This window comes from Salvelinus fontinalis, chromosome 28 (genome assembly GCF_029448725.1).
Source record: "Salvelinus fontinalis isolate EN_2023a chromosome 28, ASM2944872v1, whole genome shotgun sequence".
Taxonomy (NCBI): Eukaryota; Metazoa; Chordata; class Actinopteri; order Salmoniformes; family Salmonidae; genus Salvelinus; species Salvelinus fontinalis.
Genome location: NC_074692.1, coordinates 34,818,969 through 34,846,896, shown reverse-complemented (window position 1 = coordinate 34,846,896; position 27,928 = coordinate 34,818,969). Strand labels below are relative to the sequence as shown.

General features: G+C 45.4%; 1 protein-coding gene across 1 annotated transcript; it reads left to right on the top strand.

Annotated features, from left to right (window-relative positions):
- Nucleotides 1-552: 552 nt before the first annotated feature.
- si:dkey-13n15.2 (protein transport protein Sec24C) lies at nt 553-26,621 on the top strand. The gene is made up of 20 exons (XM_055887567.1): nt 553-844; nt 1,370-2,435; nt 3,607-3,743; nt 4,172-4,267; nt 5,532-5,643; nt 5,844-5,971; nt 16,779-16,914; nt 17,471-17,696; nt 17,911-18,102; nt 18,614-18,710; nt 18,829-18,933; nt 19,067-19,234; nt 20,855-20,951; nt 21,467-21,615; nt 22,607-22,745; nt 23,162-23,283; nt 23,655-23,834; nt 23,984-24,181; nt 24,384-24,473; nt 24,633-26,621. The coding sequence occupies exons 2-20, from the start codon at nt 1,421-1,423 to the stop codon at nt 24,774-24,776; spliced, it is 3,531 nt and encodes a 1,176-aa protein (XP_055743542.1). The 5' UTR covers nt 553-844; nt 1,370-1,420; the 3' UTR covers nt 24,777-26,621.
- Nucleotides 26,622-27,928: the final 1,307 nt, after the last annotated feature.

The following is a 27,928-nucleotide window of genomic DNA, read 5'->3' as shown; positions in this document are numbered from 1 at the left end:
ATTTAGGAAAAATCCCTTCATTACTTAATCCTCAACTGAAGGAGGGAAGAGCTGTGGTTGTGGATTGGAGGGTTCTTCAGTATTCAGTTATTCAGCGTTTCTACGGGGCCTGTTGGGTTAAGGGTTAAGTAGTAAACAAGGACACAACCCCTAAGAAATGGCTCCTGTCAAAGGTGATCTCAACTGGGAAACATGGTAGGTCAGACAAAAAAATGACAAGCAAAAAATGACATGGTATGGGAATTACTTTTATTAACAACTTAATTTGCAACGCAGGATATCCATTGCATTGTAGCACATGGGCAGCCACGTGTGCTACTACTTCTAAAGCACCTGAAGGGTTATGGCACTACCAAAAATGCAAAAAAAAAAATCCTCAATAGATTTGTATTACATAGCATTAATTTCCCCTCATAATATATCTGGTACTATTAAACCCAGTGAAATTGACCGTAGCAAATTCCCATTTGTTTCCCGTTTCCGCCATCTAGTGTTGAATATTTTGACGTTGGCTACGCAATTCCTGCGTAAAATACGTGATAAAAGCGTAGGTCAAATGTGGGAGGGCGCTCTGCGTTTCCTGTACCGCTTCATTTTAACTGATCATCAAATTACAATGTAAATCCTAATCGGAACATTATTTTCAAACGCAGAACATATCATTCATGTCATATCCATCACCTGGAATACCGGGCGGCAATTAATCAACCAATACATGGTTTGCGGTCTAAATATCAGCCGCTGTCACATTGACAGCGGTAGGATATCCGGAAGACTTGAGGCAGGTTTGCTCGAGCCATTGCGGTGTTGACGTAAGAGCTAAACCCTTTTCAACCGGTCTAAGGTGCGGTGACATATTTAAATTATATATTTGATTATGAATACCATGCATGCCAATGAATATGTTTCTGAGTTGTGTTAATTAGTACGTCACTGACAGACTAAGGGAATATGTAAAGTATTATGTATGTGGCTATATGATAAATGTATGATGGTAAGGGTAACGTGCAATCTATGTATTATGTCTAGTGTGTAATGTACAGTGTCTATTTTGTATACAGCAGTGCTGTGTGTCTAAGACAATTTGGGACAATACAGTTAATTCTGTCCTATCCTATCTATGTATGTTATGATAGCTATATGTCAGGTTTTTGGTCCCAGTTGATCAGTACATTGTCATAATGCTTGTTCAATACCTTGAATCACAAAAACATATTTTTCTGAAACCCTGGTATCATTACCTCTGTGTCTCTGTGACTGAGTTGATGGTGATAATGTTTAGTATTCTGTATTGGGAAGATGATCATGAGATAACTAGTCAATCAGTAATGTACCTGTATCTCATCCATTATTCATTGCATTGTACCAGGACCCTCCTCCAAGGTGACATACATCCAATCACAGACTAGCATGGGAGAAGATGGACATTCCAGCTGCCAATCAGAGCTACGGACATGGCGGGCAGCCCGGGGTGTGTCATAATGGCTGGTCAGCAACCACACCCACGACCGGTCTTGGATGTACCGCTGCCCAAGGACTCTCCAGTGACCCTCTACCCAGCTTACAGGGTCTGAACCTGGGCCCAGCCTCACACCAGAACCCCTCTAATAACATCCCTCAGTCCATGGTTCAGTTACAGTACTCACACCAGGGCTGTGTCAGCAGTCTTCCTACGCCCCCATTTAGGAACCAATCACCTTCAGCTCTTATACCATGTCTGAATCAAGAGCCTCACATACCACATGTACACATGGGTCCTTATATTTCCTACAACATCCCTCCACCATCAACACTCCTCCCTCTGAAGCAAGGACCGCCAGCTAGCGGGCCTCCATCCACGATACCGTCTTCAAACCAGGCTCCTCAGAATACTGTCTCTCCTCCAGTCTCTTCCGCTCCTCCATATCCTCCATATCTGTATGCAAACCAAGGTTTTGTGAATGGCCCTGCAGTGACGTTGACAAGTCCAAACCAAGGCTTTGTGAATGGCCCCCCGGTGACGTTGACAAGTCCAAACCAAGGCTTTGTGAATGGCCCTGCAGTGACGTTGACAAGTCCAAACCAAGGCTTTGTGAATGGCCCCCCGGTGACGTTGACAAGTCCAAACCAAGGCTTTGTGAATGGCCCCCCGGTGGCGTTGACAAGTCCAAACCAAGGCTTTGTGAATGGCCCTCCGGTGACATTGACAAGTCCAAACCAAGGCTTTGTGAATGGCCCTCCGGTGACATTGACAAGTCCAAACCAAGGCTTTGTGAATGGCCCTCCGGTGATGTTGACAAGACCAAACCAAGGACCTCCCAACAGCAGTTTTTCATCCATGTCACCATGTGGGAGCCAGGGCCAACAGTGTTCACACCCGTATCCTCCACAACTCACCTCACCAGTCCAGCAGCAACCTCAATGGGCCCTGCCTCAGCAACACTATAGTCACAGTGGTAAGCTATACACTAACACGTAAACAGAGTCACAGTGGTAAGCTATACACTAACACGCAAACAGAGTCACAGTGGTAAGCTATACACTAACACGTAAACAGAGTCACAGTGGTAAGCTATACACTAACACACAAACAGAGTCACAGTGGTAAGCTATACACTAACACGTAAACAGAGTCACAGTGGTAAGCTATACACTAACACGCAAACAGAGTCACAGTGGTAAGCTATACACTAACACGTAAACAGAGTCACAGTGGTAAGCTATACACTAACACACAAACAGAGTCACAGTGGTAAGCTATACACTAACACGTAAACAGAGTCACAGTGGTAAGCTATACACTAACACGCAAACAAGAGTCACAGTGGTAAGCTATACACTAACACGCAAACAGAGTCACAGTGGTAAGCTATACAATAGAACGCAAACTAGAGTCACAGTGGTAAGCTATACACTAGCACGCAAACAAGAGTCACAGTGGTAAGCTATACACTAACACGTAAACAAGAGTCACAGTGGTAAGCTATACACTAACACGTAAACAGAGTCACAGTGGTAAGCTATACACTAACACGCAAACGGAGTCACAGTGGTAAGCTATACACTAACACGCAAACAGAGTCACAGTGGTAAGCTATACACTAACACGTAAACAGAGTCACAGTGGTAAGCTATACACTAACACGCAAACAGAGTCACAGTGGTAAGCTATACACTAACACGTAAACAGAGTCACAGTGGTAAGCTATACACTAACACACAAACAAGAGTCACAGTGGTAAGCTATACACTAACACACAAACAAGAGTCACAGTGGTAAGCTATACACTAACACACAAACAAGAGTCACAGTGGTAAGCTATACACTAACACACAAACAGAGTCACAGTGGTAAGCTATACACTAACACACAAACAAGAGTCACAGTGGTAAGCTATACACTACCACGTAAACAGAGTCACAGTGGTAAGCTATACACTACCACGTAAACAGAGTCACAGTGGTAAGCTATACACTAACACGTAAACAGAGTCACAGTGGTAAGCTATGCACTAACACACAAACAAGAGTCAGGTGCAGGCAGTAAAAATCTGACACATTTTTCCTATAATATATGTGAATAATTGTGTTGTAGTATGTTGTTCCTGACTTCTCTCTGTCTCTCAGGTGTAATGTACAAGCCTGATGCCACCTCGCATCAGGAGGGTACAACCATGCAACCTGTACAGGAGGGTACAACCATGCAACCTGTACAGGAGGGTACCACCATGCAACCTGTACAGGAGGGTACCACCATGCAACCGGTAAGAAAACAGACCATATTAACAACAATGTGTAGTAACAGACGCTCACATCATTAGTGTGTCATTATTACTGGTTATAAACTGGGTGGTTCAAACCCTGAATTCTGATTGGCTGACAGTCGTGATATATCAAACCGTATACCACGGGTATGGCAAACATTTATTTTTACTGTTCTAATTACATTGGTAACCAGTTTATAATAGCAATAAGGCACCTATGGCCAATATATCACGGCTAAGGGCTGTATCCAGGCACTCCGCGTTGCGTCGTGCTTAAGAAGAGCCCTTAGCCGTGGTATACTGGCCATATACCACACCACCTCGGGCCTTATTGCTTAATTATAACGTTGTTATACTAGTGTGTCTCTGCATACTAGAAGGGACTAATCTGTCCTGGTGTCTCTCTCTTTCTGTGTGTCCGTGTCCAGTCCTGTCCGTCTCTGGGGGACAGTGGGGTGTCCGGTCCCAGCTCACCTATCTCAGAGTCACGCTATGGCCTACACCCTCAGCTTCTACCCAGCGCTGTAAGTGTCCCTTCTCTTCCTCTAGACGTCATCCTCCTCTCACTATGTTTCACCCACTGAAGACAATGCACAACTGCTTATCTCTCTCCTCTCTCCTCTCTTTCTCTCTTCTCCTTTCTCTCCTCTCTTCTTTCTCTTCTCTCACTTTCTCTTCTCTCTCTATCTCCTCTCTGGCTCCTCTCTTCTCTCTCTTTCTTTTCTATCTCTTTCTATTCTCTCTTTCTCTTCTCTCTTTCTCTTCTCTATCTCCTCTCTGTCTCCTCTCTTCTCTTTCTTTCTCTTCTATCTCTTTCTATTCTCTCTCTTTCTCTTCTCTCTCTTTATCTCCTCTCTCTCATCCCCCTCTCTCTTTTTCTCCATATTTGTCTTATCTCTCTGTCCTTTCTCTTTCTCTCCTCTCTCTTTATCTCCTCTTACTTTCTATCTTCCCTCTCTCCTCTCTCAATTCAATTATATTACAGTTTAAGGGCTTTATTGGCATGGGAAACATAAGTTAACATTGCCAAAGCAAGTGAAGTAGACAATAAACAAAAGTAAAATAAAATAAATGTTGAAGAGGGTGGGGCTTAAGCTGCATCCCTGTCTCACCCCACGGCCCTGTGGAAAGAAATGTGTGTTTTTTGCCAATTTTAACCACACACTCTTTTGAGTACATGGATTTTATAATGTCGTATGTTTTTCCTCCAACACCACTTTCCATCAATTTGTATAGCAGACCCTCATGCCAAATTGAGTCAAAAGCTTTTTTGAAATCAACAAAGCATGAGAAGACTTTGCCTTTGTTCTGGTTTGTTTGTGAATTAGGGTGTTTAGGGTGAATACGTGGTCTGTCTTATGGTAATTTGGTAAAAAGCCAATTTGACATTTGCTCAGTGCATTGTTTTCACTGAGGAAATGGACTAGTTGCTAATGACCCAGCTCTCTCTCTCTTTCTCTCTCTCTTTCTGTCTCTCTTTCTCTCCTCTCTCTTTTCTATCCTCTCTCTCTACTCTCTTTCTCTCCTCTCTCTCTCTCTCTCCTCTCTCTTTTCTCTCCTCTCTCTCTACTCTCTTTCTCTCCTCTCTCTCTCTCTCCTCTCTTTCTCCATCTCTCCTCTCTTTCTCTCCTCTCTTTCTCTCCTCTCTCTTTTCTCTCCTCTCTCTCTACTCTCTTACCTCCTCTCTCTCTCTCCTCTCTCTCTCCATCTCTCCTCTCTCTCTACTCTCTTTCTCTCCTCTCTCTCTCCATCTCTCCTCTCTTTCTCTCCTCTCTCTTTCTCTCACAGGTGCGTGTGATGGAGGAGGACAGGACAGCGTGGGAGGGGAAGGTGTTTGTGTCTGAACCCATCTCGTCTCTACCTCCGCAGGCTACCACAGACTGTGTCGTGGAGGACAGAGGTAGGCCTCAGGCAATACAGCAATTCTCTATAATATTGACATAAATAAACATATCTTTTATAAATAAGACAAAAAAATAGTACATTTTATTGTAGCTATAGTTATAATTATATCAATGTAGCCTATCACCCAGCCCCTGTGTGAGCGTGTACGCTTTGGCAGCAGACCAGGTCTGTGGTTGTCTCTCTCTGTGTCCCTAGGTAACTGCAGTCCTCGGTTCATCCTTTCTACCTCCTACTGCGTTCCGTGTGAGGGCCAGACAGCCCTCCAGAGCCACCTACCCCTGGGGGCCCTAGTCACCCCTCTGGCTAAGCTACACACAGGAGAGGTACTATCCTGTATTATCACAGTTATAGCCTCTTACGGCCTGGTCCCAGATCTAATTGTGCTGTATAGCCAACTACTATTGGCTATAACGACCATATGGTTGTTGTTATGCCATAATAGCGACCATTGGATTTGGCTGTACAACACAAACAGATCTGGAAGGGAAAGGCAACTGAATACAGGGACAGTGGAGTGGTCATGTGTTGAATACAGGGACAGTGGGGTGGTCATGTGTTGAATACAGGGACAGTGGGGTGGTCATGTGTTGAATACAGGGACAGTGGAGTGGTCATGTACTGAATGCAGGGACAGTGGAGTGGTCATGTGTTGAATACAGGGACAGTGGAGTGGTCATGTACTGAATGCAGGGACAGTGGAGTGGTCATGTGCTGAATACAGGGACAGTGGAGTGGTCATGTGTTGAATACAGGGACAGTGGAGTGGTCATGTACTGAATGCATGGACAGTGGAGTGGTCATGTGTTGAATACAGGGACAGTGGAGTGGTCATGTGTTGAATACAGGGACAGTGGAGTGGTCATGTACTGAATACAGGGACAGTGGAGTGGTCATGTGTTGAATGCAGGGACAGTGGAGTGGTCATGTGTTGAATACAGGGACAGTGGAGTGGTCATGTGTTGAATACAGGGACAGTGGAGTGGTCATGTACTGAATACAGGGACAGTGGAGTGGTCATGTGTTGAATGCAGGGACAGTGGAGTGGTCATGTGTTGAATACAGGGACAGTGGAGTGGTCATGTGTTGAATACAGGGACAGTGGAGTGGTCATGTGTTGAATACAGGGACAGTGGAGTGGTCATGTACTGAATGCATGGACAGTGGAGTGGTCATGTGTTGAATACAGGGACAGTGGAGTGGTCATGTGTTGAATACAGGGACAGTGGAGTGGTCATGTACTGAATGCATGGACAGTGGAGTGGTCATGTGTTGAATACAGGGACAGTGGAGTGGTCATGTGCTGAATGCAGGGACAGTGGAGTGGTCATGTGCTGAATGCAGGGACAGTGGAGTGGTCATGTGTTGAATACAGGGACAGTGGAGTGGTCATGTGCTGAATACAGGGACAGTGGGGTGGTCATGTGCTGAATACAGGGACAGTGGAGTGGTCATGTACTGAATACAGGGACAGTGGAGTGGTCATGTGCTGAATGCAGGGACAGTGGAGTGGTCATGTGCTGAATGCAGGGACAGTGGAGTGGTCATGTGCTGAATGCAGGGACAGTGGAGTGGTCATGTGCTGAATACAGGGACAGTGGAGTGGTCATGTACTGAATACAGGGACAGTGGGGTGGTCATGTACTGAATGCAGGGAGAGTGGAGTGGTCATGTGCTGAATACAGGGACAGTGGAGTGGTCATGTACTGAATGCAGGGAGAGTGGAGTGGCAGCACAGATATTCTTGAAAAAGTGACATTTGGAAATAGAGCTGCACCTCTTGAATAATGGGTGTTATTTGACAAAGGGAAGTGTCTCAGGAAATGTGGAATCTGCTCTTTCAGATACTATATAGAAAGCCCAATGTTTTCCCTGCATCTGACTCTGAAGGAGGATTTGATGAAGTGATTATCTTTTCCCTGCATCTGACTCTGCAGGAGGATTTGATGAAGTGATGATCCTTTCCCTGCATCTGACTCTGAAGGAGGATTTGATGAAGTGATTATCTTTTCCCTGCATCTGACTCTGAAGGAGGATTTGATGAAGTGATTATCTTTTCCCTGCATCTGACTCTGAAGGAGGATTTGATGAAGTGATTATCTTTTCCCTGCATCTGACTCTGAAGGAGGATTTGATGAAGTGATGATCTTTTCCCTGCATCTGACTCTGCAGGAGGATTTGATGAAGTGATTATCTTTTCCCTGCATCTGACTCTGAAGGAGGATTTGATGAAGTGATGATCTTTTCCCTGCATCTGACTCTGCAGGAGGATTTGATGAAGTGATTATCTTTTCCCTGCATCTGACTCTGAAGGAGGATTTGATGAAGTGATGATCTTTTCCCTGCATCTGACTCTGCAGGAGGATTTGATGAAGTGATTATCTTTTCCCTGCATCTGACTCTGAAGGAGGATTTGATGAAGTGATGATCTTTTCCCTGCATCTGACTCTGAAGGAGGATTTGATGAAGTGATTATCTTTTCCCTGCATCTGACTCTGAAGGAGGATTTGATGAAGTGATGATCTTTTCCCTGCATCTGACTCTGAAGGAGGATTTGATGAAGTGATGATCTTTTCCCTGCATCTGACTCTGCAGGAGGATTTGATGAAGTGATTATCTTTTCCCTGCATCTGACTCTGAAGGAGGATTTGATGAAGTGATGATCTTTTCCCTGCATCTGACTCTGAAGGAGGATTTGATGAAGTGATTATCTTTTCCCTGCATCTGACTCTGAAGGAGGATTTGATGAAGTGATTATCTTTTCCCTGCATCTGACTCTGCAGGAGGATTTGATGAAGTGATTATCTTTTCCCTGCATCTGACTCTGAAGGAGGATTTGATGAAGTGATTATCTTTTCCCTGCATCTGACTCTGAAGGAGGATTTGATGAAGTGATTATCTTTTCCCTGCATCTGACTCTGAAGGAGGATTTGATGAAGTGATTATCTTTTCCCTGCATCTGACTCTGAAGGAGGATTTGATGAAGTGATTATCTTTTCCCTGCATCTGACTCTGAAGGAGGATTTGATGAAGTGATTATCTTTTCCCTGCATCTGACTCTGAAGGAGGATTTGATGAAGTGATTATCTTTTCCCTGCATCTGACTCTGAAGGAGGATTTGATGAAGTGATTATCTTTTCCCTGCATCTGACTCTGAAGGAGGATTTGATGAAGTGATTATCTTTTCCCTGCATCTGACTCTGAAGGAGGATTTGATGAAGTGATGATCTTTTCCCTGCATCTGACTCTGAAGGAGGATTTGATGAAGTGATGATCTTTTCCCTGCATCTGACTCTGAAGGAGGATTTGATGAAGTGATTATCTTTTCCCTGCATCTGACTCTGAAGGAGGATTTGATGAAGTGATTATCTTTTCCCTGCATCTGACTCTGCAGGAGGATTTGATGAAGTGATTATCTTTTCCCTGCATCTGACTCTGCAGGAGGATTTGATGAAGTGATTATCTTTTCCCTGCATCTGACTCTGCAGGAGGATTTGATGAAGTGATTATCTTTTCCCTGCATCTGACTCTGCAGGAGGATTTGATGAAGTGATTATCTTTTCCCTGCATCTGACTCTGCAGGAGGATTTGATGAAGTGATTATCTTTTCCCTGCATCTGACTCTGAAGGAGGATTTGATGAAGTGATTATCTTTTCCCTGCATCTGACTCTGAAGGAGGATTTGATGAAGTGATTATCTTTTCCCTGCATCTGACTCTGCAGGAGGATTTGATGAAGTGATTATCTTTTCCCTGCATCTGACTCTGCAGGAGGATTTGATGAAGTGATTATCTTTTCCCTGCATCTGACTCTGAAGGAGGATTTGATGAAGTGATTATCTTTTCCCTGCATCTGACTCTGCAGGAGGATTTGATGAAGTGATTATCTTTTCCCTGCATCTGACTCTGCAGGAGGATTTGATGAAGTGATTATCTTTTCCCTGCATCTGACTCTGCAGGAGGATTTGATGAAGTGATTATCTTTTCCCTGCATCTGACTCCGAAGGAGGATTTGATGAAGTGATTATCTTTTCCCTGCATCTGACTCTGAAGGAGGATTTGATGAAGTGATTATCTTTTCCCTGCATCTGACTCTGCAGGAGGATTTGATGAAGTGATTATCTTTTCCCTGCATCTGACTCTGCAGGAGGATTTGATGAAGTGATTATCTTTTCCCTGCATCTGACTCTGCAGGAGGATTTGATGAAGTGATTATCTTTTCCCTGCATCTGACTCTGAAGGAGGATTTGATGAAGTGATTATCTTTTCCCTGCATCTGACTCTGAAGGAGGATTTGATGAAGTGATTATCTTTTCCCTGCATCTGACTCTGCAGGAGGATTTGATGAAGTGATTATCTTTTCCCTGCATCTGACTCTGCAGGAGGATTTGATGAAGTGATTATCTTTTCCCTGCATCTGACTCTGAAGGAGGATTTGATGAAGTGATTATCTTTTCCCTGCATCTGACTCTGCAGGAGGATTTGATGAAGTGATTATCTTTTCCCTGCATCTGACTCTGCAGGAGGATTTGATGAAGTGATTATCTTTTCCCTGCATCTGACTCTGCAGGAGGATTTGATGAAGTGATTATCTTTTCCCTGCATCTGACTCTGAAGGAGGATTTGATGAAGTGATTATCTTTTCCCTGCATCTGACTCTGAAGGAGGATTTGATGAAGTGATTATCTTTTCCCTGCATCTGACTCTGCAGGAGGATTTGATGAAGTGATTATCTTTTCCCTGCATCTGACTCTGCAGGAGGATTTGATGAAGTGATTATCTTTTCCCTGCATCTGACTCTGAAGGAGGATTTGATGAAGTGATTATCTTTTCCCTGCATCTGACTCTGCAGGAGGATTTGATGAAGTGATTATCTTTTCCCTGCATCTGACTCTGCAGGAGGATTTGATGAAGTGATTATCTTTTCCCTGCATCTGACTCTGAAGGAGGATTTGATGAAGTGATGATCTTTTCCCTGCATCTGACTCTGCAGGAGGATTTGATGAAGTGATTATCTTTTCCCTGCATCTGACTCTGAAGGAGGATTTGATGAAGTGATTATCTTTTCCCTGCATCTGACTCTGCAGGAGGATTTGATGAAGTGATTATCTTTTCCCTGCATCTGACTCTGCAGGAGGATTTGATGAAGTGATTATCTTTTCCCTGCATCTGACTCTGAAGGAGGATTTGATGAAGTGATTATCTTTTCCCTGCATCTGACTCTGCAGGAGGATTTGATGAAGTGATTATCTTTTCCCTGCATCTGACTCTGCAGGAGGATTTGATGAAGTGATTATCTTTTCCCTGCATCTGACTCTGCAGGAGGATTTGATGAAGTGATTATCTTTTCCCTGCATCTGACTCTGAAGGAGGATTTGATGAAGTGATTATCTTTTCCCTGCATCTGACTCTGAAGGAGGATTTGATGAAGTGATTATCTTTTCCCTGCATCTGACTCTGCAGGAGGATTTGATGAAGTGATTATCTTTTCCCTGCATCTGACTCTGCAGGAGGATTTGATGAAGTGATTATCTTTTCCCTGCATCTGACTCTGAAGGAGGATTTGATGAAGTGATTATCTTTTCCCTGCATCTGACTCTGCAGGAGGATTTGATGAAGTGATTATCTTTTCCCTGCATCTGACTCTGCAGGAGGATTTGATGAAGTGATTATCTTTTCCCTGCATCTGACTCTGAAGGAGGATTTGATGAAGTGATTATCTTTTCCCTGCATCTGACTCTGCAGGAGGATTTGATGAAGTGATTATCTTTTCCCTGCATCTGACTCTGCAGGAGGATTTGATGAAGTGATTATCTTTTCCCTGCATCTGACTCTGCAGGAGGATTTGATGAAGTGATTATCTTTTCCCTGCATCTGACTCTGCAGGAGGATTTGATGAAGTGATTATCTTTTCCCTGCATCTGACTCTGAAGGAGGATTTGATGAAGTGATTATCTTTTCCCTGCATCTGACTCTGAAGGAGGATTTGATGAAGTGATTATCTTTTCCCTGCATCTGACTCTGCAGGAGGATTTGATGAAGTGATTATCTTTTCCCTGCATCTGACTCTGCAGGAGGATTTGATGAAGTGATTATCTTTTCCCTGCATCTGACTCTGAAGGAGGATTTGATGAAGTGATTATCTTTTCCCTGCATCTGACTCTGCAGGAGGATTTGATGAAGTGATTATCTTTTCCCTGCATCTGACTCTGCAGGAGGATTTGATGAAGTGATTATCTTTTCCCTGCATCTGACTCTGAAGGAGGATTTGATGAAGTGATTATCTTTTCCCTGCATCTGACTCTGCAGGAGGATTTGATGAAGTGATTATCTTTTCCCTGCATCTGACTCTGCAGGAGGATTTGATGAAGTGATTATCTTTTCCCTGCATCTGACTCTGCAGGAGGATTTGATGAAGTGATTATCTTTTCCCTGCATCTGACTCTGAAGGAGGATTTGATGAAGTGATTATCTTTTCCCTGCATCTGACTCTGAAGGAGGATTTGATGAAGTGATTATCTTTTCCCTGCATCTGACTCTGAAGGAGGATTTGATGAAGTGATTATCTTTTCCCTGCATCTGACTCTGCAGGAGGATTTGATGAAGTGATTATCTTTTCCCTGCATCTGACTCTGCAGGAGGATTTGATGAAGTGATTATCTTTTCCCTGCATCTGACTCTGAAGGAGGATTTGATGAAGTGATTATCTTTTCCCTGCATCTGACTCTGCAGGAGGATTTGATGAAGTGATTATCTTTTCCCTGCATCTGACTCTGCAGGAGGATTTGATGAAGTGATTATCTTTTCCCTGCATCTGACTCTGCAGGAGGATTTGATGAAGTGATTATCTTTTCCCTGCATCTGACTCTGAAGGAGGATTTGATGAAGTGATTATCTTTTCCCTGCATCTGACTCTGAAGGAGGATTTGATGAAGTGATGATCTTTTCCCTGCATCTGACTCTGAAGGAGGATTTGATGAAGTGATTATCTTTTCCCTGCATCTGACTCTGCAGGAGGATTTGATGAAGTGATTATCTTTTCCCTGCATCTGACTCTGAAGGAGGATTTGATGAAGTGATTATCTTTTCCCTGCATCTGACTCTGCAGGAGGATTTGATGAAGTGATTATCTTTTCCCTGCATCTGACTCTGCAGGAGGATTTGATGAAGTGATTATCTTTTCCCTGCATCTGACTCTGCAGGAGGATTTGATGAAGTGATTATCTTTTCCCTGCATCTGACTCTGCAGGAGGATTTGATGAAGTGATTATCTTTTCCCTGCATCTGACTCTGAAGGAGGATTTGATGAAGTGATGATCTTTTCCCTGCATCTGACTCTGCAGGAGGATTTGATGAAGTGATTATCTTTTCCCTGCATCTGACTCTGCAGGAGGATTTGATGAAGTGATTATCTTTTCCCTGCATCTGTAAATTACATGATGCGCCCATCTCTTCATGTACAACTTGACAACTGTTAGGCCTAATAATGTCACTCATCAGATTATTGTCAATTTAATCTTGTCTACCTCTTATAATCTGTGAAATCAGTTTGTTAGGTGTAGTTTCGACGGGCCGGCTGTGCAGGCGGACTGGCGTCGTTTCTTTCCCACTCATCAAGTTTGATAGAGTCAAGGATGTGTTTGTCATTATTCTAAAGGCCTACTCTAACACATAGCATGTATTCATTTCCCTTACAACACATGTGATCAGTAATATAGTTCTAGTCAATTAAACGGTCCAATAACAGCTTCTTTTTACAAAGTAAAGCGTAAAGAGAAAGGTATCAACTCCCAAGGCGTGCGGTCAAATGATGTGCTGCTGATAACGAGGCGTAACACAAACTCCTCATTACACTATTGTCTATCTAAATTAAATCAACCTCTTCACCCTCCTCATCATTCAGTTAGGCTGGGTACCAATGTCCTACAGAACATTGTCTTAGCGCCTGGCTGGGTACCAACGTCCTACAGAACATTGTCTTGGAGCCTGGCTGGCTGGGTACCAACGTCCTACACCACATTGTCTTGGAGTCTGGCTGGGTACCAACGTCCTACAGAACATTGACTTGGAGCCTGGCTGGCTGGGTACCAACGTCCTACACCACATTGTCTTGGAGTCTGGCTGGGTACCAACGTCCTACAGAACATTGTCTTGGAGCCTGGCTGGCTGGGTACCAACGTCCTACACCACATTGTCTTGGAGTCTGGCTGGGTACCAACGTCCTACAGAACATTGTCTTGGAGCCTGCCTGGCTGGGTACCACCGTCCTACAGAACATTGTCTTGGAGCCTGGCTGGCTGGGTACCAACGTCCTACACCACATTGTCTTGGAGCCTGGCTGGGTACCAATGTCCTACAGAACATTGTCTTAGCGCCTGGCTGGGTACCACCGTCCTACAGAACATTGTCTTGGAGCCTGGCTGGCTGGGTACCAACGTCCTACACCACATTGTCTTGGAGTCTGGCTGGGTACCACGTCCTACAGAACATTGTCTTGGAGCCTGGCTGGCTGGGTACCAACGTCCTACACCACATTGTCTTGGAGTCTGGCTGGGTACCAACGTCCTACAGAACATTGTCTTGGAGCCTGCCTGGCTGGGTACCACCGTCCTACAGAACATTGTCTTGGAGCCTGGCTGGCTGGGTACCAACGTCCTACACCACATTGTCTTGGAGCCTGGCTGGGTACCAACGTCCTACAGCACATTGTCTTGGTGCCTGGCTGGGTACCAACGTCATATAGCACATTGTCTTGGAGCCTGGCAGGCTGGGTACCAACGTCCTACAGGACATTGTCTTGGAGCCTGGCTGGGTACCAACGTCCTACAGGACATTGTCTTGGAGCCTGGCTGGGTACCAACGTCCTACAGGACATTGTCTTGGAGCCTGGTCGGGTACCAACGTCCTACAGCACATTGTCTTGGAGCCTGGTTGGGTACCAACGTCCTACAGCACATTGTCTTGTAGCCTGGCTGGCTGGGTACCAACGTCCTACACCACATTGTCTTGGAGCCCGGCTGGGTACCAACGTCCTACAGCACATTGCCTTGGAGCCTGGTCGGGTACCAACGTCCTACAGCACATTGTCTTGGAGCCTGGTCGGGTACCAACGTCCTACAGCACATTGCCTTAGCGCCTGGTTGGGTACCAACGTCCTACAGCACATTGTCTTGGAGCCTGGTTGGGTACCAACGTCCTACAGCACATTGTCTTGGAGCCTGGTCGGGTACCAACGTCCTACAGCACATTGTCTTGGAGCCTGGCTGGGTACCAACGTCCTACAGAACATTGTCTTGGCGCCTGGCTGGGTACCAGCGTCCTACAGAACATTGTCTTGGAGCCTGGCCGGGTACCAACGTCCTACAGCACATTGTCTTAGCGCCTGGCTGGGTACCAACGTCCTACAGGACATTGTCTTGGAGCCTGGTTGGGTACCAACGTCCTACAGCACATTGTCTTGGAGCCTGGTTGGGTACCAACGTCCTACAGCACATTGTCTTGGAGCCTGGTTGGGTACCAACGTCCTACAGAACATTGTCTTGGAGCCTGGCTGGGTACCAACGTCCTACAGAACATTGTCTTGGAGCCTGGCTGGCTGGGTACCAACGTCCTACACCACATTGTCTTGGAGCCTGGCTGGGTACCAACGTCCTACAGAACATTGTCTTGGAGCCTGGCTGGCTGGGTACCAACGTCCTACACCACATTGTCTTGGAGCCTGGCTGGGTACCAACGTCCTACAGCACATTGTCTTAGCGCCTGGCTGGGTACCAACGTCCTACATCACATTGTCTTGGAGCCTGGTCAGGTACCAACGTCCTACAGCACATTGTCTTGGTGCCTGGCTGGGTACCAACGTCCTACAGAACATTGTCTTGGAGCCTGGCTGGGTACCAACGTCCTACAGAACATTGTCTTGGCGCCTGGCTGGGTACCAGCGTCCTACAGAACATTGTCTTGGAGCCTGGCCGGGTACCAACGTCCTACAGCACATTGTCTTGGAGCCTGGCCGGGTACCACCGTCCTACAGCACATTGTCTTAGCGCCTGGCTGGCTGGGTACCAACGTCCTACAGAACATTGTCTTGGAGACTGGCTGGCTGGGTACCAACGTCCTACAGCACATTGTCTTGGCGCCTGGCTGGCTGGGTACCAACGTCCTACAGAACATTGTCTTGGAGACTGGCTGGCTGGGTACCAACGTCCTACAGCACATTGTCTTGGCGCCTGGCTGGCTGGGTACCAACGTCCTACAGAACATTGTCTTGGAGACTGGCTGGCTGGGTACCAACGTCCTACAGCACATTGTCTTGGTGCCTGGCCGGGTACCAACGTCCTACAGAACATTGTCTCAGCGCCTGGCTGGCTGGGTACCAACGTCCTACAGCACATTGTCTTGGCGCCTGGCTGGCTGGGTACCAACGTCCTACAGCACATTGTCTTAGCGCCTGGCTGGCTGGGTACCAACGTCCTACAGCACATTGTCTTGGCGCCTGGCTGGCTGGGTACCAACGTCCTACAGCACATTGTCTTAGCGCCTGGCTGGGTACCAGCGTCCTACAGAACATTGTCTTGGAGACTGGCTGGCTGGGTACCAACGTCCTACAGCACATTGTTTTGGCGCCTGGCTGGGTACCAGCGTCCTACAGCACATTGTCTTGGCGCCTGGCCGGGTACCACCGTCCTACAGCACATTGTCTTGGCGCCTGGCTGGGTACCAGCGTCCTACAGCACATTGTCTTGGAGACTGGCTGCCTGGGTACCAGCGTCCTACAGCACATTGTCTTATTGGATTAAGTTAATAGGTGTGAAAAAAACTGGTAAAAAGGCTCTAAATAGTTTTCTGTTTATGATTTCAACATTCTGACAAATGAGTAGTGGGAAATGTATATGTATACCTTTTTTACGAAATGAAACGTGGCGGTTCTAGTGTTAACCCAACCCCTCTGAATCAGAGAGTGGCACCAGGCTAGTCTCACGAAAAATACAAATACATTAAATACAAGAAAGGGCTGGTGGGAACTATTGATAACAAAATAGGAGTTAAGCCATCACTATATTTAGAATAGAGAACCACTGGAGTCTGTCTGGCTTGTGAACCCTGTTCCTTACCCTGGTTGTTTTGTGTTTCTCAGCGCCCCCTGTCTGTGTGTATGGAGGCTGACACTGTAAAGGGCTGTGGGGAGTGTGGGGCTTACATGTGTTCAGCTATGGGATGGCAGGACTGTGGACAGAGATTCTACTGCCCATTCTGTGGGAAACTCCGTGAAGGTAAGATACATTTATCCTGCTCAATGTCTTCTGTTCTCTTCTCAGCCTGGAACACAGCACTTGTTGTCTCCCTGGCCTTTCTCTTATTCTCCTTTACATAACTCATGTTCCCTCTGTTTCTGTCCGTCTTTACTCTCTACCTCTCCCTCCTAATCGTTATCCTTTTACTCTCTCTCCCTCCACTGTCTCTCTCGCTCTCTCCCCCTCCCCTGTCTCTCTCGCTCTCTCCCCCTCCCCTGTCTCTCTCGCTCTCTCCCCCTCCCCTGTCTCTGTCGCTCTCTCCCCCTCCCCTGTCTCTGTCGCTCTCTCCCCCTCCCCTGTCTGTCTCTCCCTCTGTCTCTCCCTCTGTCTCTCCCTCCTAATCGTTATCCTTTTACTCTCTCTCCCTCCCCTGTCTCTCTCTCTCGCTCTCTCTCCCTCCCCTGTCTCTCTCTCTCGCTCTCTCTCCCTTCCCTGTCTCTCTCTCGCTCTCTCCCCCTCCCCTGTCTCTCTCGCTCTCTCCCCCTCCCCTGTCTCTCTCTCTGTCTCTCCCTCTGTCTCTCCCTCTGTCTCTCAGTTGGATGGCAACATTACCAGCCAACACAGGGAGTAGAGGGGAACAGAGTGGACCGAGAGCAGAGACCTGAGCTCAGTCTGGGCTCCTATGAGATACTGGACAGTCAACAGGATGTGCCTGCTGCTGTGTTGCTCCTGGCTGTGGATGTGTCTGCTGCAGCTCTGAGAGGAGGACACCTGGAGCTCATTAGTCAGCAGCTACGTTCTCTACTCACATCACTAAATAGGTAAAACACACACACACACACACACACACACACACACACACACACACACACACACACACACAAACACACACACACACACACACACACACACACACACACACACACACACACACACACACACACACACACACACACACACACACACACACACACACACACACACACACACACACACAACATCATACTTAGTGAGATCCCTCTTGGTTTGTTTAAGGGAGGAAGGTGCATTCCAGTCAGATGTTCGTGTGGGGTTGATGACCTATGACAGCCGGATCCACCTCTATGACCTCAGCCCTGCCCTGTCCCGCCCACACATGCTGGTCGTCACGGAGACAGAGGACCTGCAGCTTCCTGTGAGGGAGGGGCTTCTGGTTCCACTCAAAGACTGCATAGACAGTATCAACAGGTAGGTTCGACACTCTTAAAAATATAAAAGGGCTATCTTAATCCTAAAATGATTCTTCGGCTGTCCCCATGTGAGAACCCTTTGAAGAACTCTTTTTGGTTCCAGAAAGAACCCTTTTTGGCTCTACATGGAACCCAGCTTTTACCTGGAACCAGAAATGCTTTTACCTGGAACCAGAAATGCTTTTACCTGGAACCAAAATGGTTCTCCTATGGGGACAGCTGAAGAACCCTTTTGGAACCATTTGTTCTAAGAGCGTACAGTATAGTATGAAGACATAGCTTGGGCAGTCAAGTATGTGTGTCTGCCTAATGCGTATACTAGCTAGGCACACAGAACAAATCAGCGATTGCCAATAAGCATTCCGGATATTGACATCAGTCCAGACAAAGTGTCAATATAGAATTCTAACCCTGCAGAAAATGATTAACTTGGCTGTAATACTAGAAAGGCTTCCCTTAATGCACACAATGATTTCTCTAAGTCAACCTTTCCTCTCTGCGTTGTGTAGTGTCCTCCAGCGTATCCCTCTGTTCAGTGCAGAGTTTGAGGAGGCCAGTGGAGTTCTCCTGGAGCTGCCTGTCAAGACTGGACTGGCCGTTCTACAGGTCAGAACCTCTATCTCTCACACACACACACACACCAACTCTGAAGAAGAGTGTAGAATTGTCCTGCGAAAACTCAGTAGTAGAGATATAACACAGGGCTTCCCTTCTCACCCTGCAGGAGGTGGGTTGTCCTGGCAAGCTGCTGGTCTTTCAAACTGCTCCCTTCACCGAGGGAACACACACACACAACTCCTCTGGCTTCTTCAGCTCCAACAAACCAAAGGTAAACACACACACACACACACACACACACACACACACACACACACACACACACACACACACACACACACACACACACGCTCTCTCATTCAGTAATTTAACCCTTTCTTCTCTCTCTCTGTTTTGTATCCCAGTCTCTGTTTCAGCCTCCGGACCCTGCTGTCTCATTGGCTAAGGAGTGTGTCAGTCAGGGCTGTGGCGTGCACCTGTTTGTGTTCTCCCAGCAGGATGTGGGCGGGGCTTGGCCGGGACATGTTCCTTACCTGACAGGTGGAGAGCTGCACTGCTACCACGGTCTCCAGGTAGCAGAGCAGAGATTAGGAATGCAGGAATGCTACATGTGGCTAAACACTTGAGATAGAGTAATTAAAAAGAACCCCACTAATTAGACATAAGCATTAACGTATGTATAAACACTGTTCATGGAAAAAATGTTTTATCTAACACTGCTGCCATTCATTTCTAATGTGGAATATCATGAAATGACCTCAGGGCGCTTTCCCATACACTACATGACCAACGGTATGTGGACACCTGCTTGTCGAACATCTCATTCCAAAATCATGGGCATTAATATGGAGTTGGTCCCCCCTTTCCTGCTATAACAGCCTCCACTCTTCTGGGAAGCCTTTCCACTAGATGTTGGAACGTTGCTGTGGGGACTTGCTTCCATTCAGCCACAAGAACATTAGTGAGGTCGGGCACTGATGTTGGGCGATTAGGCCTGGCTCGCAGTCGACGTTCCAATTCGTTCCACACCGATCTCGACAAACTATTTCTGTATGAACCTCACTTTGTGCACGGAGGCATTGTTATGCTGAAACAGGAAAGGGTCTTCCCCGAACTGTTGCCATAAAGTTGGAAGCACAGAATGGTCTAGAATGGTCATTGTATGCTGTAGCGTTAAGATTTCCCTTCACTGGAACTAAGGGGCCCGAACCATTAAAAACAGCCCCAGACCATTATTCCTCATCCACCAAACTTTACAGTTGGCACTATGCATTCAGCCAGGTAGTGTTCTCCTGGTTTCCGCCAAACCCAGATTTGTCCGTTGGATTGCCAGATGATGAAGCGTGATTCATCACTCTAGAGAACTCGTTTCCACAGCTCCAGAGTCCAATGGCGGCGAGCTTTACACCATTTCTTGTGCTGACGTTGCTTCCAGAGGAGGTTTGGAACTCAGTAGTGAATGTTGCAACCGAGGACAGACGATTTGTACGTGCTAGGCGCTTTAGCACTATGTGGTCCCGTTCTATGAGCTTGTGTGGCCTACCACTTAGCGGCTGAGCCGTTGTTGCTCCTAGACGTTTCCACTTCACAATAACAGCACTTACAGTTGACCGGGGCAGCTCTAGCTGTGACTTGTTAGAAAGGTGGCATCCTATGACGGTGCCACGTTGAAAGTCACTGAGCTCTTCAGTAAGGCCATTCTACTGCCAATGTTTGTCTTTGGAGATTGCATGGCTGTGGGCTCAATTTTATACACCTGTCAGCAACAGGTGTGGCTGAAATAGCCGAATCCACTAATTTGAAAAGGTGTCCACATACTTTTGTATATATAATGTAGTTCTGTATGATCAAGATACTAGAGCGTTTGGTACCCTGATCTGCGCTATAAAGAATGTGTGAAAAGCAAACAAACCATGGCTGAAACCGATCCTGGACCTAGCGGGTCCAAGATCCAGGACCAAAGTACCAGGTATTGTGACGCAGCAGCGTGAATCGCTTGGAACCTTTTGCCCATTGTAAACAAGATAGCTTGCTAACGTCACAGGTCTTGTGAAAGCAAAACATATTTGTAGAATTCTCAACAACGCTTCAGGAAACCGAACAAGTGAACAGAATTTCATATGTGAAAACACCCTTAGTTTGGGGTGAACAATTCTAACTCTAACTGATCTAACATCTAACTGATGTTCCAGGGAGAGTTGGACAGGGAGCGTTTCAGCTGTGACCTGAGGAGGACTGTAGAGACAGAGACGGGCTATAGGGCCACACTCAGGGTACATGTCAGTAAAGGTAAGACCAGATCTCTCCTTCCCTCTGTCTGTCTCTGTCTCTCTCTCTCTGTCTCTCTCTCTCCTTCTATCTGTCTGTCTCTCTCTCTCTCTCTGTCTCTCTCGCTCTCCTTCCATCTGTCTGTCTGTCTCTGTCTCTCTCTCTCTCCTTCCATCTGTCTGTCTGTCTGTCTCTCTCTTTCTCTCTCTCTCTCCTTCCATCTGTCTGTCTGTCTGTCTGTCTGTCTGTCTGTCTGTCTGTCTCTGTCTGACAGACATGTGTTCTGACTCATAGTTATTGATCTCTCTCTCAAGACAACGTGATGACAGACATGTGTTCTGACTCATAGTTATTGATCTCTCTCTCAAGACAACGTGATGATAGACATGTGTTCTGACTGATAGTTATTGATCTCTCTCTCTCAAGACAACGTGATGATAGACATGTGTTCTGACTGATAGTTATTGATCTCTCTCTCAAGACAACGTGATGATAGACATGTGTTCTGACTCATAGTTATTGATCTCTCTCTCCAGATCTGCGCGTGTCAGGGTGTTATGGCTCGTTCGTCCCCGGGCCAAACCCCGCCCACGTCGCCATGGCAACCCTTGATTGGCGGACGACACTGGCCGTTGAGTTAACACACAGCAGAGCTCTGGATGAAAAGAGGGGCGTGGTCGTACAGGTAGGTGGAGTTTTACTGTAGAAGCACTTTGTGACAGTTGCTGATCTAAAATAGTCTGGAAAGACAGGTCATAAGGTCAGAATACTGTAACATGTCAATAGTCTAGAAAGACAGGTCATAAGGTCAGAATACTGTAACATGTCAATAGTCTAGAAAGACAGGTCATAAGGTCAGAATACTGTCACATGTAAATAGTACAGAAAGACAGGTCATAAGGTCAGAATACTGTAACATGTAAATAGTCTGGAAAGACAGGTCATAAGGTCAGAATACTGTAACATGTAAATAGTACAGAAAGACAGGTCATAAGGTCAGAATACTGTAACATGTCAATAGTACAAAAAGACAGGTCATAAGGTCAGAATACTGTCACATGTCAATAGTACAAAAAGACAGGTCATAAGGTCAGAATACTGTCACATGTCAATAGTCTAGAAAGACAGGTCATAAGGTCAGAATACTGTAACATGTCAATAGTCTAGAAAGACAGGTCATAAGGTCAGAATACTGTAACATGTAAATAGTCTAGAAAGACAGGTCATAAGGTCAGAATACTGTAACATGTAAATAGTCTAGAAAGACAGGTCATAAGGTCAGAATACTGTAACATGTCAATAGTACAAAAAGACAGGTCATAAGGTCAGAATACTGGAACATGTAAATAGTCTAGAAAGACAGGTCATAAGGTCAGAATACTGTAACATGTAAATAGTCTGGAAAGACAGGTCATAAGGTCAGAATACTGTAACATGTCAATAGTCTAGAAAGACAGGTCATAAGGTCAGAATACTGTAACATGTCAATAGTCTAGAAAGACAGGTCATAAGGTCAGAATACTGTAACATGTCAATAGTACAGAAAGACAGGTCATAAGGTCAGAATACTGTAACATGTAAATTGTATTTGTCAACACTGTTGTATTATGTCTTTGCCAAGATATGAAGCTTTACTACATGTTGATGATATTGTTACCCTTTCATTCTCTCCTAAGACCGTCCTGTCCTACACCAGCCAGCAGGGAGAGAGGAAGACCAGGGTCCACAGTCTGTCTCTGTGCTGCTCACACCACCTACTGGACACCTTCTGTAACTGCCAGGCCCAGACACTGCTCACCTTCTACTGCAAGAAGAGTAAGATCACTCACTGACTAACCCTAACATTAACCCTAACCTTAACCTTAACCCTAACCCTAACCTTAACCCTAATCTTAACCTTCTACTGCAAGAAGAGTAAAGGGACGTCTCCAGTCTAGAAGACTTACTGTAGGAAGTGACTGATAATTACATATTACATAGATAAGAAGTGTTGGATAAGGGTAAAGTAGAGGGACCCTTCTAACAAGTCCTAGCTGGTTCTGTTTTTAACTGTTCATCTCTATCAGAAAGTTCTGAGTTAAAATATCATGTTTAAGACACTGCCTGAACACTGCCCTATATTTCTTCCTGATGGCCAATTATATATCTCTCTCGCTCTCGCTCTCTCTCTCGCTCTCTCTCTCGCTCTCTCTCTCTCTCTCTCTCTCTCTCGCTCTCTCTCTCCCCTCCAGTGTACTGTGCCGTGTTGGAGCGCCCTCTACAGGAGCTGAGAGAGGAACTGCAGACAGAGTTAACAGAGTCCTTGGCCTGCTATAGGAAACACTGCAGCGCCTCCTCTGTGTCCCCAGGACAGGTGAGTGGACATTGGACATCATGGCTTTGAATAGCACTTTTCTCCCTGTCAAGAACTCATGTGGTTGTTGTGGATATTTCATCATGCTCCTCATACATACAGTATTTCCACTCTAGTTTCCTACAAACAAAAAGAGTTTCCCATTTAGTAAAGGTTATAAAGAGTTTCCCATTTAGTAAAGGTTATAAAGAGTTTGTAGGAAAAACTTCAAACAACATCAAGGCAGTAAAAATATCTCTTTATGCCTGGTTTAACTTAGGTGATTTTCTCTCTGTATGTCTCTCTTTTAGTCCCCAGTACCTGAAGACCCTGCCAGTCTACCTCAACAGCCTGAGTTGACTGTGTGCATCTCTGTGTGTATCTTACTATAGCTGGTCCTACCGCAGTACCTGAAGACCCTGCCAGTCTACCTCAACAGCCTGAGGAAGAGTGAAGTTCTGCTACCTGGCCTCCGCAGCTCAGTACACCAACGCCTGCAGCTCCGCTGTCAAGTGGTCTCCATGGATACCAAGACCACAGCAGGACACTTCTACCCTCTGCTGCTACCACTGGTAAGGGGTGGTGGGGGTGATGGTGATGGTGGGGGTAGTGATGGTGATGGGGGTGATGGTGGTGGGGGTGATAGCCACATCAGTTTCTCTGTCACAGCACTCTTCCTCCCTCTCTCACACTGACTGGACTATGTCTCTTCCACCTCCAGCCAGTAGGTGGCAATACCTCCAGTCCTCTCAGCCTAGGGGAGGCTGTTCGCTGCACTGCTGCTAGCCTGGACCATGGAGGTCTCTACCTGGTCCACGGACCCCTGGTTCTGCTACTCTGGGTGGGCCACAACGTCTCCAACACCTCCCTGGTCCAACTCTTCAACATCACCTGTCTGTCCACACTACCCTCTGGAGAGGTGAAAGAGGGAGGGGGGAAGAAGGGAGGATGGGTGAGGGAGAGGGGTGAGAGGGGAGACAGTGAGGGAATGTGAAGGATGAGGGCGTGTGGAAGTGGAATACATCGTAAATTATTAGTGGAAAGCGGTGAAAGGACCACTGCTGATTTAAAGTCGATATCTACAGTATTTATAATATGTGTATCTGTGTGTGTCTGTGCAGACGAAGCTGCCTGTGCTGGACAACCCTCTGTCTGTTAGTGTGAGGTCGCTCATCAACACCCTGAACTCACAGACACACTATACTCGCAAGGTGAGACTCTGGAAAAGTTCCTTCTTGGGGTTGGCATGAACGTTCCAGAGAGGAAGTTAAGTAGTTATGACAAAATAACCTCTGACTAATATCTTAGATATGACTGACTGTGTGTGTCTCTCTGTCTCTCTCTCCCTGCTCCCCTCCCTCTCTCCCCAGCTGCGTGTGGTGAAGCAAGGGGACAGCTGTGAGGAGGCTCTACAGCGCCTCCTGGTAGAAGATAAGAGTCCCAACGGGGGAGCGAGCTACGCTGACTTCCTGTACCACCTCCATGTCAACTCTATACAACTGCTGGTTCGTTAGTTGTAAAATGTTTTGAACTGGAAACGCAAACGTTGGTTTCTTATTGGACAAGTCCAGCTAATCCCTCCCATGTTTCACTCAGCTTTTCTTCTGTTTGGTGCCTAATGAACATGACCCTGGTGTTTTCAGCAGTATGGCCAGGGGTTTTACAGATCACCTCTGAATGATCATATCCTTATTTGACTTACAGTTATACAACTGGTTGTTATACTTGAGGGCATCAGCAAATGGTCATGTCTTATTTGTTTGACCGTTGTATTAATAACTTTTCAAATCAAATAACATGTTATTGGTTAGCAGATGTTATTGGTCACATACACATGGTTAGCAGATGTTATTGGTCACATACACATGGTTAGCAGATGTTATTGGTCACATACACATGGTTAGCAGATGTTATTGGTTACATACACAGGGTTAGCAGATGTTATTGGTCACATACACAGGGTTAGCAGATGTTATTGGTCACATACACAGGGTTAGCAGATGTTATTGGTCACATAGACATGGTTAGCAGATGTTATTGGTCACATACACATGGTTAGCAGATGTTATTGGTCACATACACATGGTTAGCAGATGTTATTGGTCACATACACATGGTTAGCAGATGTTATTGGTCACATACACATGGTTAGCAGATGTTATTGCGAGTGTAGCGAAATGCTTCTAGATCTGACAGTGCAGTAATATCTAACAGGTAATATCTAACAATTCCACAACAAAACCTAATATCTAACAAATTCCACAACATAATACACACAATCTAGTAAAGGAATGGGATAAGAATATATAAAATATATGGATGAGCAGTGACAGAGCGACTAAGATGCAATAGATAGTAAAGAATAGATAGTGAAGGATACAGTATACAGTATATACATATGAGATGAGTAATGCGAGATATGTCAAGTGGCATTATTAAAGTGACTAGTGATCCATGTATTAAAGTGGCCAACGATATCAAGTCTGTTGGTAGGCAGTTGCCTCTCCGTGCTAGTGATGGCTGTTTAACAATCTGATGGCCTTGAGATATGTTTGACATATTTACATTAAAGCTTTGTGTGTGTGTGTGTGTGTGTGTGTGTGTGTGTGTGTGTGTGTGTGTGTGTGTGTGTGTGTGTGTGTGTGTGTGTGTGTGTGTGTGTGTGTGTGTGTGTGTGTGTGTGTGTGTGTGTGTGTGTGTGTGTATAAACTGTTGACTACTGTTATTTTCTCTGACTGTTAGTAGTGTAGCTGACTGTCAGCATCTCTCATCTGGATGAAGACAGAAGGATGTACTTGATATGTTCATTTAGTCCATGACAACACTTTAATCCCTCCATGTCATGTGTTGTGTTGTGTGTGTGTGTGTGTGTGTGTGTGTGTGTGTGTGTGTGTGTGTGTGTGTGTGTGTGTGTGTGAACGTATGCATATGTACAACCCTCTACTGTACTAACAAATTACTGAAATAAACATGACTTTTATGCACAGAGTCATATAAAATGTTATTAAATTTAGTAACCTAAATCAGGGTCACATAGAGTGTTTCTTGGTAGTGTTAAACAGTATACACTTCACACACATGGTTATGGGATTAAAACAAGAAGACACCTGTACCATGTCAGATATAGAGTTGTATTTAATTTTAAATTTGCATTCCAGTGTTACACTTAATTTCATAGTTTTGATGTCTTCACTAATATTCTACAATGTAGAAAATAGTAAAAAATAAAGAAAAACCCTTTAATGAGTAGGTGTGTCCAAACGTTTGACCGGTACTGTATACTGAACAAAAATATAAATGCAACATGTAAAGTGTTGGTCGCATGTTTCCTGAGCTGAAATAAAAGATCCCAAAAATTGCCCATACGTACAAAAAGCTTATGTCTCTCAAATGTTGTGCACAAATTTGTTTACATCCCTGTTAGTGAGCATTTCTCTTTTGCCAAGATAATCCACCCACCTGACAGGTGTAGCATATCAAGAAGCTGATTAAACAGCATGATCCTTCCACAGGTGCACCTTGTGCTGGGGACAATAAAAAGCCACTCTAAAATGTGCAGTTTTTGTCACACAACACAATGCCACAGATGTCTCAAGTTTTGAGGGAGTGTGCAATTGGCATGCTGACTGCAGGAATGATCACCAGAGCTGTTGCCAGAGAATTGCATTTTCATTTCTCTACAATAAGCCACCTCCAACGTCGTTTTAGAGAATTTGGCAAGCCTCACAACCGCAGGCCATGTATATGGTGTCGTGGGTGAGCGATTTGCTGATGTCAACGTTTTGAGTGCCACATGGTGCCGGTGGGGTTATGGTATGGGCAGGCATAAGCTACGGACAATGAACACAATTGCATTTTATCGATGTCAATTTGAATGCAGAGAGATACCATGATGGATCCTGAGGCCCATTGTCGTGCCATTCATCCGCCGCCATCACCTCATGTTTCAGCATGATAATGCACAGCCCCATGTTGCAAGGATCTGAACACAATTCCTGGAAGCTGAACATGTCCCAGATCTTCCATGGCCTTCATACTCACCAGACATGTCAACCATTGAGCATGTTTGGGATGCTCTGGATCGACCTGTACAACAGAGTGTTTCGGTTCCCTTCAATATCCAGCAACTTCACACAGCCATTGAAGAGCAGTGGGACAACATTCCACAGGCCACAATCAACAGCCTGATCAACTCTATGCGAAGGAGATGTGTCACGCTGCATGAGGCAAATGGTGGTCACACTAGATACTAACTGGTTTCCTGACCCATGCCTCTACTTTTTTTGTAATGTATATGGGGACCAACAGATGCACACAGTGCATTCGGAAAGTATTCAGATCCCTTTTTTCCCCACATTTTGTTACGTTACAGCCTTATTCTAAAATTGATTAAATGAAAAATGTTCGTCATCAATCTACATACAATACCCCAACAGGACAAAGACACTAAGCACACAGCCAAGACAACGCAGGAGTGGCTTTGGGACAAGTTTCTGAATGTTCTTGAGCGGCCCAGCCAGAGCCCGGACTTGAACCCAATCGAACATCACTGGAGAGACCTGAAAATAGCTGTGCAGCGACGCTCCCCATCTAACCTGACAGAGCTCGAGAGGATCTGCAGAGAATAATGGGAGAAACTCCCCAAATACAGGTGTGCCAAGCTTGT